The sequence below is a fragment of the Hylaeus anthracinus genome, unplaced genomic scaffold (genome assembly GCF_026225885.1).
Source record: "Hylaeus anthracinus isolate JK02 unplaced genomic scaffold, UHH_iyHylAnth1.0_haploid 0, whole genome shotgun sequence".
Lineage (NCBI taxonomy): Eukaryota > Metazoa > Arthropoda > Insecta > Hymenoptera > Colletidae > Hylaeus > Hylaeus anthracinus.
The window spans coordinates 848776-861516 of NW_026533254.1; the positions used below are offsets into that span (position 1 = coordinate 848776).

Below are 12741 nucleotides of genomic sequence, written 5' to 3' on the forward strand. Positions count from 1 at the left end.
GAGAGAGAGAGAGAGAGAGAGAGAGAGAGAGAGAGAGAGAGAGAGAGCGTGTGTGTGTGTGTAAGAGGGAGAGAGAAAAAAAGAGAAAAAAAGCAATTAATATTAAGGTGTAAATAAAATGTACATAGAGAAGCGTAACGTAAGTCGAAAGCTGTAAAGCGATTGAACATTTGTACTATTTCAAGAAACTGGGATCACACGTCGCACAAATGAATCCCACGATGATATTGTTTAGAACATGCCACAATACGATGATGGTTGGCAGTGGAAATACGAGCTAAACGAGTTGTTCTATTTATTAGTAACGACGAACCAGTCAAAATAATTTGTATTCCTTTAAGTTACTTTAACAGATAAGTGCGAACAATGTAACCGATACGAACTTCGTCTTATTTTCTAAACGAATTATTCATGTTGCATTCTCATGCATGATTGGTGTGGCCTTGAGCGCTGAACTAACGTTTAGCTGCAGTTTTGCATCAAATTCGACCCCATTCCTTTCCTAGCGAATACGAAGTTCATGGGTTAAAATTTGTCAACGGTTATCTATTGGGTTGGTCAGAAAGTTGATCTGGATTTTAACGCGTAAATGAAAAGTGACTTTTTTTTAGAGAAGGAAATATCTTTATACAATAACATGTTCACCATTTTATTTTATGATGTTTTGGGCAAAATTATGATCCCTCACATATAGAATTTCTCTAAGTGATGTTTAACAACCCTTCAGAATCAAAGCTCTTTCCACTCAGCGATTTTTCTAAGAAGCAAGAAAGATGAAAATTGGAAAAATCAATCTGAAAAATAAGTGTGCACGTTTGTTTTTAGAATTAAAAGATGTATGATACTAAAGTTAGGCTGGATATTTGTATATCAAAGTCGTTTTATAGATAAATAATGTTTTGATCTGTGTGTATTCGATTAAACCAAAAGAAATCTATTTAAAGTTCGTCCCTAAAGGGATTAAACAATAGTGGAAGTGAAGTTAGTAAACCGAACGAACTTTTTGGCCAACTTAATACACACTCATAAGTCATTGGACACTTGCGAACATTCGCTACTTAGAAGCAAACACTTCGAATTTCAACTCATCAGTCCACAGGACTATTCCTGAATTTTCTATCAATCGATTTCGATGATATTTAGCCCACTGAAGTTTCTTAACTTTATTTTGACCAACACCCCTTTTAACAGTCGACACCGAAATTGGTTTCTTTTGTTTTTTATTTAATTTCATTGTAATTTCTGACGCAGTTCGTCTTTTATTCCGTTTACTTAACCCTTTCAGACCTAAATTATATTTTTTCTCGTATTAATGTAATTGAATTTTTAGACTTGGACTAAAATTAGTATAGGAAAAATAAAACAACAATACTAATAGTGTAGTTTTTGAGGAAAACTGGTCTTTCTACATGTGCACAAATAAGGACATTCACCCTAAACGCTAGTGTAGGTAATTTTTAAATGTTGTGTCCTCAATTGTGAACGCAAGGTCTAAAAGGGTTAATGTTTTAACATAACTATCGTCAGCTATCGATGCTTTTCTTGGCCTCCCTGACCGTTTCTTAAATTCTATATTCCCTATATAGATACGGTTTCATTGTGTAACTCACGGTAGACGCGGAAATTCCCACTTTTTCTAAAATTTCTTTTATGGAATAGCTCCCTCCGGACAAAGCGACTATTTCAGAACGCTTTGCCTCACTTAAATCTTTTTTCCTCGTCTTCATCGCGCTCTTAAAACTATTGAAACCAAATTGTTCGCGACTAATGCTTCGAAGTGGAAGTCTAAGAGTCTGTGAGGTTGTTAGGTTTATATTGTGTTTACAAACGTTTATAGAAGTCACATGGCGAAAAAATAGTGGTTTGGGTAAACAGAGACAAAAATTACCCTCAACAATCATTCTTACTTAATGTATTTTCAATAGTTCGAATGTGTTTTTCTACATTTAAAATATTTGAACAACTAAATGTTTTTTATTGTTGCACCCAATTGAGAGTAAACATACATATTCGTAGTATAAGCATGAATAAAGCATCACAATTTCAGTATTTTACGTTGTAAAAGGTGTCACAACTAAACCAGGCCCTTTAAATACCTCTTCTAATTATGATGACATACAAATAATATTTTACATGCAATTTGGATCACTCTGTACCATTCAAATATTTACTATACCATAAGAAATACTTCACATGCAATTTGAATTGTATGAAGTATCCCAAGGTGCATGTAAAATATTTTTTGTACCATCACAATTAGAGGAAATATTTAGGATATCTTGTATGACTTGTACACCTTGTATAACCAAGTTTTCCATAAATAAGTATCCAATGATTTATGAGCGGGGATATATATATATCTTTCAGTTAATACGAAAATAACGAGTGATTCGTATTTATAATATTTTTATTCGCGCAGCGTACATGTAACTATGTATTAACGGGTCCGGTCAAACTATGTAACGTAGAGTAAAATTGTTAAGAATGACAACTCGCCAAGATCGTTAGTTGTCATAAGCATCAACTGGAGCTACATTCAGCATTTTTCGTGAGCAGAGAATACCCTCTGCTCAGAAAAAAAGAAATAGCCACGGAAATTCGATTCGTTCCTCCAAGCACAGTTTATACAAGATAAAAGAAACTTTTCGAAGAAAGAACAGAGCTGGGCATTTTTGCCCCGCTGCTTGCGTCGATTGATATTCAAATAAAACTACACACACGTCGAAGACGATCGTCATGCGGGTGTTTCTTTAAAGATTCGGATGAATCTTAGCGTAAAATCTTTCCGAGTTCTTCGAGTATTCGTTCCGTGAGATTCGAAACATTTAAATTAGCAGCTCCCATCTCCGAGTCAACACCAAAATGGAGCAAATTTTTCTCACCGAAAATCCTCTTTTTAGCTTTCAATATTTCGTTTTCCTGTTCGAATGCAAGTGTTCTCGATGAAATTTCTACGTTCATTCAAATTCGATAGAACCACTTTTGAAAACGTTCGAGAAATGTTCCGCTAAGAGACTTGGAGGCTCCTAATGCAAATAGTATTACGATAAAATGCCAAGGAATTAAGTAGGTCGATCGAAGCTCGTTAAAAGTATTAATCTATCGTTTAAGCGAAAAGTAAAAAAGAAAAAAAAAAGGAAACGGATTATTATCTTAGGAAAAAAGACGAGAAACGAAATTTCATGCGCGTTGTATACATGTATAACCCAGTGTAATGATACAGTGTTCAGATTCATTTTATTCTTATTCCGTGTTACATGTTTACCAGTTTTGAGTAAATTCGACGTAACATTTCAATTCGTTTCTCTTTCTGTGTACTATACTGTGCCAAATAAACGCGCAAGATGCTTGAATCGCATAACGACAATAAATTGGAAAACAACCAAGCAATCAGTCATCGCAAAATCTGCTCCTCTAAATGTTCCCATTGACTCGCAGAAAGCATCGTATCTCGGAAGAATTCTTAACTCTGGAAGGAACAAATCTGAGGAAGCTTCTATTTAGAACGGATACGTTTCGATAGTTGAAAAAAACAAATGGGAAAGCACGTGAACGAAAAACGAATAAAGAGAAACGAAAGGCTGCTACTTCCAGGGCTGTTGAATACATCTTCTCATCATTTCGTCACAATTCAACTGTTCGAATTCATTTCAATCGACACCCGCGTCCCGATCTCTGACCACTTGACACATTTGAATGCGCAACGTAATTAAAAGGTAGCTTAAAAAACATTCTGTAATTCAGAAAACATTAGAAACGTAGGCTAACGATAAGTACGAATAAATATGACGATATGATTACATAATAACGATAATTATAGTAAACAAATGTACTGTATAGCATTAGCGCTATTAAATTGAGAAAAAATAACGAGCTGATTATAGTGATGGAGAAAAATTCTCGAATATCTCGAATATTAGATACAAGTACTATGTATATCGTTTGTTAAATATGTACCTATGAATTACCGATATCCGTCGTTCTAAGGCTACACGATGTAAGGACGAGATTCTTGTTGCTTGGTTTTGTAATCATGCTTGATAAAAGCATTCGAAGAATAAAACTTGTTGTCGTAGAAACCCTTCTTTGGTCATTTTCTAAACAATCGTACCCTATGCGTTCAAACGGAACGAAGAGAAAACAAACATTTGAATTATTCATCAACCTCTTCGCGCCTTTGGCCACATCCAGTTAGGAGCGAAAGTGAACACACATACGATATTTTTACAAAAATGAATTTTTATTTCATGTTTGCATATAGAATAGACAAAAAGGAAAATACATAGCAGTAAGTACAATGTTTTAGTTTTCCAAACAAATTTTACCGATCGCGATATCATTATTATTTTGATAAATACAAACTTTTTCTGTGTAATCGGTTTTGCAACACAATTTATTTTCAATATTTTTATTCAATATATTCATTAGGGTGAAGCTAAGAAACGTAAACGTTCTTATTGTACTGCTGTTGTTCGTGCAGTAATACGTATTAACATACTGTCATGAAACCATTATCTAAAACCATTATCTAATACTATCAAAAATAATATTATTTCTCAATGAAAATCTGGGTATCAACGCGAAAGTTGCTGAAAAGTTTGCAGTCACTAAGTCTGTAGTACACAAAATACGAAAACGATATTGTAAAGAAGTTCGTACATCTTTAGGAGGACGTCCAAAATTATTGTCTTGTCAGGATTAACGACGATTAACGAAGTACATAACTTCATAAGTCGCGACGATGGTGTCAATGGCTGCAAAGTTTAGAAACTGATGTTGGAAAAAAATAAGCAAACGGACGGCTCGAAGAGCATTAATAGAAGCTAATTATATCACTGGAGAAGAAGGAAAAACCTGCTCTTTCAAAGAAAAATATCAAAGCTCGTTTGAGTTTTGTCGAAAAATATATAAATTGGAATGCAGAAAAATGGAAGACCGTAATTTTTTCAGACAAGTCTAAAATAAATCGAATTTTATCTGATGGACGTTCTTGGTTTTGGAAAAGTAAAAGTGAATCCCTTCTGCCGCGTCATGTTAAACAGACAATTAAATTTGACGGTGGTTCAGTCATGATATGGGGTTGGATTACGGCGTATGGTGTAGATCCATTGCATCGAATTAAAAGTACGGTGAACCAATGCACTTACAAAATCATTTTAGAGCAGAGTTTAGTGAATATTGTTGATAATATGCCGGTACCAGAATGTGACGTTGTTTTCCAACACGATAACGCTCCCGAGCATTCTGCAAAGAGCATCAAACAGTTGCTCGAGGCTCAACAATTTCAAACGATGGCGTGGCCTGCTCAAAATCCAGATTTAAATCCCATTGAGAATGTCTGGACATTTTTCGAAATGAAACTAGCGAACGAGTATAGTGATCCACCAACGACAATAAATGATTTGTGGCAAACAGTGCAGCAACAGTGGTATTCTATTACTCTAGAATACTGCGAAAATATAATTTCCAGTATGCCTAAACGCATTTATGCCACTATTAAGGCCAAAGGCTTCTGGACAAAATATTAAATGCACACAAATTTGAAATGTTTATTTGAAAATAAATTGTGTTGCAAAACCGATTACATGGAAAAAGTTTGTATTTATCAAGATAATAATGATGTCGCAATCGGTAAAATTTGTTTGGAAAGCTAAAACATTGTACTTACTGCTATGTATTAGGTTGTCCCAAAAGTTTCTTTATTTTTATTAATACTTGATACATACACAATATTTTATGTTTTATGTTACGTTATAAAATTGTTTACAATTCATTTCGTTCCATTACTGTTACAGCATCAATGTCTGAGAAACTAGATTGTCTATTTATATAAACACTGCCACAGAAAATAATTGAATGCAACTCACGAAAGAAACTTTTAGGACAACCTAATATTTTCCTTTCTTTCCATTCTACATATATGCAAACATTATATAAAAATTAATTTTTGTAAAAATATCGTATGTGTGTTCACTTTTGCTCCTAACTGTATGTTGACGTTTAGTTTTTTTATAATTATAATTACTATCAATAATAAAAAGAACAAAAATTTGATAATAACAAAAAAAAAATCATCCGTGAAGAGGTTAATATTTAACCACGTTCTAAAATGATTAGAGTTCATAAAAAGTGTTAACAAATTTCAATCGTCCGCCATTTTGCATTTTTCAATCAGAAGTGTTCGATTCTAGTGCGGACGATAACGACAAAACGACATTTTAATAATTGATTTTTTGCTTGATAATCCAATGTCAAGTTATCGTGTCAACCATGGAAAAAAAGCGACAAATTTCAAATGACTAAATTAAATAAAATTATTAAAAGTAAACAAATAGCGACAAATTTCAAATGGTTAAATTAAATAAAATTATTAAAAGTAAACAAATACATAAAAGAAAATTTTATTTATTAGTTTAACATGTCTACTATTATATATATATAAACATTGACAGTCCACAATTATTTGTTATGTAAAATAAAGATTTTTAAGGAAAACTGCCTTTGTTTCTTTCGATAATAGACCCCTTACCTTCTCTTCGAATTAAATATTTAGAAATTAGAAAGACCGAACAAAAATTTATTCTTGAATTTTAAGATTGTTTACCAATCCAGATGCGTAGATTAACCCCAGAACCATTCATTTTTGTACACCTAGTACATGACGCATTTCTATTAACAAAGACAGCTGAAAAAATTAATCCCTTGTAGTTACTGATCACACAGTCTTTCTTCACAAGTAGGCTTTCCATCAGTCTCTATTCTTTCAAGTTCTTGACTGTGGTAGAGGCACTATACTTTTACCACTCGAGGTCCCTTTTACGACTTCGAATCACACTAAGCACGAGACCTGTTTCTACGGTCTAGTGCGCCTCAAGTGTTGTCATATACACATCATAAATACGTGGCATTCGAGGTTTCAGATATTGGTACTCTCCTCCAGAAATTTGAAATCGAGAAATTCGAATAATCGATTAATGAATAGCGAGATTCGTAATTCTACCATTCTGTAAAAAATAATCGAAATCGGATCATAGCGGAATGAAATCGTAGAATAAACTGCATATTAACCCTTTGCACTCGACGACAGCTTTATTACTAACACTTTCGACGACTAAACTTTATTCTATTGGAAAGTCGTGGATATAAAATGTTTTACTACTACTTCAAAGTATACCAGTTTAGGGATCAATTTACAAACCAATATCGCTGCGATGAGTTCGAGATTCAACGAAATCTAAGATAAACAAAGACTGTGGCTTCTAAGTCGCTCTTCGAGTTTAAATGTATTAACCCTTTGCGGACGTACATATGTCTACTCTCAACCACAAAAACTTTGTTACCGTTCCGGTTGTATGTCTGCTCTCAGCCACCACAGCAAAGAACCATACTAATCTTATGTTGTATTCCGCAGACTAAAAAGATTTAAGCCATTAGACAATAGTAATAGATTCTAAAATATTAGTGTAATAATAGATTAATGGAAAGATTAATGAAAAGATCGTTAGTAATTACATATATTCAGTTATACAAGAATATATAAACATATGGACCAGTCGATGAAATATCTACATGTTAAATTTTTCAAAGACAAAAATATTGAATATTGGTACTCTTTCTGCAACTGTAATTCCAAATAATATTTTTCAAACTGTGTTAAAGCGTAATTACGCATTCTCGCTTCTTCAGAAAGTTACCGAAGATAAGATACCATACAATGGAGAACTATAAAATATAATTTTTACATAAAAACGTTACACTAAAACACATTATTGTGTAAACATATATCTAAAGTCCACAAAATAATTAATTAATCTTGTTTATCCTTCATAAGCTTGCATATTATATATTACTGCTCGTTTCTCGGAAATTAATTCCAACCAGTACAATAGCTATGCCTACATCTAATACGACCACAAAGGGTTAATTCATATGTTTATTAATCAATGCTCATCTTATCGATGCTATGACTATCTCTCGATCATCCTTTCGAATATGGGACAATTAAATCTTACGTGTTGAAAAATCCATTGCGCAATGGTTAGTATAACATCATCCATATTAATTTTTGACCGCGGGACGATTTTTGTCGGAACTTCTACGGGGCATACTACTGCCATTGCCGCGCTCGTAGTTTAAAGCGCCCTGTTCTGTTTCACACAGAGCCGTTCAACCGTCTTGATCTTTCGAGAGCCTGTCGTTAACTAAATAGCGACGAATCAGCTGTTCCGAAAAATCAATATATCGATTGAACGTTGACACGGCTAGCCAGACAGAGACAGAATTAATATATTTCTCGTTTCACTCATGTTGAATTCATTTGTCTTAACCCATTGACAGGGTTCCCCGCATACTTGAATGCGATTCACTCGATTTCCTCCTCTTTTCTCAAAAGGGGCCAACGAAATAATCGAATCGAGCTGCAGTTGTTCAGTTTTTCAAAGACCTTTGACCGAAAACGATCGAGCTCATCAGACACGGTTCTGAATTAAAATCACGTATCAATTGGTCGTTACAATCCTTGATATTCTCGTTTATTCTGATTGTACAGGATTCAACGTAAGATTGATTGACTGAGATCGATCATCGAGACTTCGTCAATCATCTTCGTTTTCCATAATCAATCAGTCGAATAGTGCCGAATAATCTTTGGATTCAGCCAATTGATGTATCGAATTACTAATGATTGGTCGAATAGGGTTCAACACGGAATTCAACCAATTATTTATCGTTCTCGACATGCGTTGGTCGAAAAAGAGTCGTAATATCGAGACTCAACCAATCGTCACGATTTCGAAATTCATACATCAAGAAAACGACGCGTCTAGGGCAGGAATTGTCAGATGCAGCCCTACCGATGAGTCTACTGACAATTCCGAGACGAAACGCACCCACTCCGTAAATTCGATCCATTTGAATCAATCACTCAATATTAATTTGGCGAGTGATAATCCGATTGTTTGTATCTTTTAAAAAATTTGACAAGTAAAAATATGCAACAGCCCCCGCCCAAGTAGACGAAATTTTTAAATTCGACAAATCAATTTTTCAAAAATATCTCCTTCTAGAGAATGACAAGACGAAACTTTTTTATATTTACAGTTTATTCATTCGACGTTTAGTCTCAAAAATAAAAAATGTAAAGTTAAAAGTCCTTTCTCCCGAAATTCAATTAAATTTTAAAATATAAGTCGCTGTAATTTGGCCAAATCACATCGAAAATCTTTTAAATATTGTACAGATACGTAGTAGGATTCTACGGAATAGGACATCCCTAAATTGTACGTACTGAAAACGTTCCTACGCATTATTTTCATAACACTTCACGAAAACATTATTTTTGGAAAAAATAGGAGTGAAACGGAAAGAACGCGATTTGTATGATCTAATTATCCGCTAAGACAGTGTCCTCGTAGTGTTACTAGAAAGAAATCTTCGGAATCCTTTGAATCAAACATCAGGAAACACAACTTTCAATATATTTATTCTTATATTTCTATCATCCGTGTTCATAATGCTGAAGCCTTATTGATGGCATCTCCTTTTAACAACTTTTCAATTTCAGGTAATGAATTCTTCAACCACGATGTAACAAAATTCCCGTTTGCTTCGACGAGTGCTGCAGCGTACCTTGCTCCCTTCGTACTGTCGTAATTATTTTCTCGGAATAGTTGCAACTGTAATAAACAAGCATTGCTTAAAATATCGACGATCCACGTTATGATCACGTTAACCCCTTAAGGGGTCAAACCACTCTAGAAATAAAAAAAAAGACCTAAATTTGACAATTTATTTTGGGAGTGTGACAAATGGAATAGAATGTCTTTTCAGAGGGTTTATTTAACACATACTGAAGAACGAAAAACCATTTTTTTATTGTCATTTTCTGACAAAATGGCGGCGACAGAGCTCATCGTCGAAAACAGCTCTTTTGAAAACACCGCCACAGCAGGACGGATTTCTCGGCGTCTATGAGTTATGGAACAAATACTAAAGAACATTTATAATCTATATACAATTGGCTTTGGTAGTACGTACGGTTTTTCTTCTTAATCAATTTTTGTGGAAGTGGCGCACTTTTTAAACAATGAATCGACTTTTTGCCCTAAAAATGAGCATTAAATTGTTTATAAAAAAAAAAGTTTACATTCAATCAAAAAACGGCTACGTACTTCCAAAGAGAATATTGTTGTGAAGCTACTGTACAAATTTCAATTCGATCCATGTAATAGTCACTGAGAGATCCGTCCTCCCAGTTTGAACAAAGTGGTTTCGAGAAAAACGCGTTTAAAGTTTTATAAACACTTTAATCGCGCTCTGAGGCGCTGCGGCAAAATCGATCATTGAACCTTTTAACATTTCTTTTTCACTATAAATCAAATGACGTATTATTTTTATGACCCTAAAGTATCGTTTAAGGAAAATAAAATCGGTTTTTTTGAAAATCCTAGAGTGGTTTCACCCCTTAACTTATAATTTAAGCTCCAACAGTCTGGGACCAAAATATTGTGTTGACATTTGGTCGGAACTTGATAATCAATTTTGGTTCGAATATCCGATCACGGTCTCACACGTGCTTGTAGCATAAGGGTTTATCTTTAACCGACGTCCACATAATAATGTTAACTGTAACAGATACTCACGTCTTCCAAATCTTGTTCGGTGGTTAAACCGTTACTCATCGATAACACGAAAGACTTCATTACTCCGTAAGATCCAGCAAACCTAACACCAAAAAGTTATCGTTTCTTTTTTGTTATAATGCAGCTGGTTCTAATTTGTTGTTAAGTACCTCTGTGCAATATCCTGCCAGTTTGCTCGAACGAACCGAGATGCAGCTTGGGCAGCGGCTGGATTTCGAGGAAAGGCTTTCAATATCACCGATATTTCATCCTGATGGAATGTCCCTTCGTGCAGAATTTCGTTCAGTATACTAATAACGGAAAACAAAGAAAATGTGCAATATTATACACGTCGATGAAAGACAACAAATTTATTATATTATTTACAATTTTGTTGTGAGTTGCTTGTCATGTTTATTAACTATAGTGTATTATCGATAATAAGGATTACTATTATATATTTTTACTACTCTTCGAGGACGCTATATTTAGGTAAGTTATGAAATATGTTATATGAACCGTTCTTTGCACAAATCGATTAACTTCATCCTCCTCCTTTTCGAGGTCGGTTAAAATAGTTGTGAAATGCGATGAAATGATGTACAAATAATAATAATAATGCAATGTAAAAGTTCATATAAATAAAAAAAGTTATGACCATACCAAGTGCTTTGACACTTAAATTTAAGATTTTTCAAAAAGAGGAGTTATTTGATTTGTGCAGTGAACAGTGTATATACAGTTAGTGTAAGAAGTATTCGTACAGCAACCAATTTAAAATAATACTAATAAGAAAAGAAATAAGAGGTTAACATTAAAAGTAATCAACTTTTACGACTACTATATCTATACATGTATACATTCAAATTAAATCTACACTGTCAAATTTTCTTCTTTGAACGACCCTTTAAATGAAAAAAAGTTTCAATAACAAAAATTAATTGTATCTGGAAATTCTATGCATTAGAAAAATACATTAGCTGGACCAGACTCCCCCCTTAATGGCGTTGGTTGAGTTTATATATTTCTAGGTGAAATGATTACTATCGTCGATAATCATCGCGCACGGATTGCGAGCCGTCCTGCTTTAGATGTTGGCGTGCACCATTCTTGCGGTTGCTCAGCATCCGTAATGTTTCACCGTGATTGATCCGTCACCGCGACTCGCCGATGCCCCGTGAGCTGAAAGGACCGCTTTGGCTCGACGAAGAGCCCAGTTTCTCAGATCCTAAGTTTTAATGAAAGATATTATCCCCATCTACTTCGCAAAGTGTTTCCGCCCCGAGGTTTCGCTCTCACTTTGCCGAGCTATACTGCTCTCATTCGGTTCGAGCAGCCATTGCACTTGGCGGCAGATATTATCGTAAGAGAATAATTCTGATCAAAGTTATCGATTAGACAATCATTTCATTTACTTTTGCAAAATCCATGGAGCTTGGAAACAAGCGAACGACGATAACAAATGCTTCCTCTCTTCCTCGTCCTCGATCAAGGTTACTTGTTCCATGTAGTAATTCCATTCCTTTCGTGTACCGTAACGCGCGAGAGTGCAGTAGAATGTTTCACGCATATACGAAGGGATGCTGAAAAAAACACGATGTCGAGGATTCAAGGGAAACCTTGTCACGTTGAATTTATGAAACGGACGAGACTTGTTCGTTGTTTTTAAAGATTATGGAATTCTAATCGTTTGTTCTCCGAAATGATCCTTTGAAAGAATATTTTAAAAAGAAGTTGTACATCTCGATGAGGTATGAAATTATTGCCGAATATATTTTTTCGGAGAAACGAATATTTTCCGAGGACCACATTTCAAACCACTCTTTTTCTTTTTTTTGGGAATTTTTTCTCATAAACAATAGAAATTGCTTCTATATGTTATTTAACGAATTGTGCTCCATTTTGATCGAGGAAGTGAAAGATAATTTTACAGACAACTTTAAATTTTTACCAAAATCAACTGCTTAGCGAATTCTTGAAAAGATCTTTCTTTCTTTTTTTAAAAAATTGGGTTTTTACTTCAGGGAAATACTGTTTATATATTAAAATTGAAAATCTTTTTATTTTCGAACAGCCGAAATTCATGTCTCGTTATATGGTGAAAAATGCTGTGAAGCTATGA

The 12741-nt window shown here is 34.3% G+C and overlaps 1 protein-coding gene across 1 annotated transcript; it reads right to left on the reverse strand.

Moving 5' to 3' along the window:
• Positions 1-9370: 9370 nt before the first annotated feature.
• Positions 9371-12198, reverse strand: LOC128893973 (aminopeptidase N-like). The gene is made up of 4 exons (XM_054155358.1): positions 12035-12198; positions 10790-10930; positions 10641-10722; positions 9371-9674 (listed from the first exon to the last, which is right to left on the reverse strand). Exons 1-4 carry the CDS (start codon positions 12187-12189, stop codon positions 9507-9509), a joined length of 546 nt encoding a protein of 181 aa, XP_054011333.1. The 5' UTR covers positions 12190-12198; the 3' UTR covers positions 9371-9506.
• Between the last annotated feature and the right edge of the window lie 543 nt (positions 12199-12741).

Bases quoted from the DNA above. Each gene is read 5' to 3' on its own strand.
- LOC128893973 (XM_054155358.1), bottom strand. From the start codon at position 12,189: ATGCGTGAAACATTCTACTGCACTCTCGCGCGTTACGGTACACGAAAG. The intron at 10,723-10,789 runs GTACTTAACAAC...TTTTGGTGTTAG, and splicing joins TGGCAGGATATTGCACAGAG to GTTTGCTGGATCTTACGGAG. The intron at 9,675-10,640 runs GTGAGTATCTGT...TGTTTATTACAG, and splicing joins CCGAACAAGATTTGGAAGAC to TTGCAACTATTCCGAGAAAA.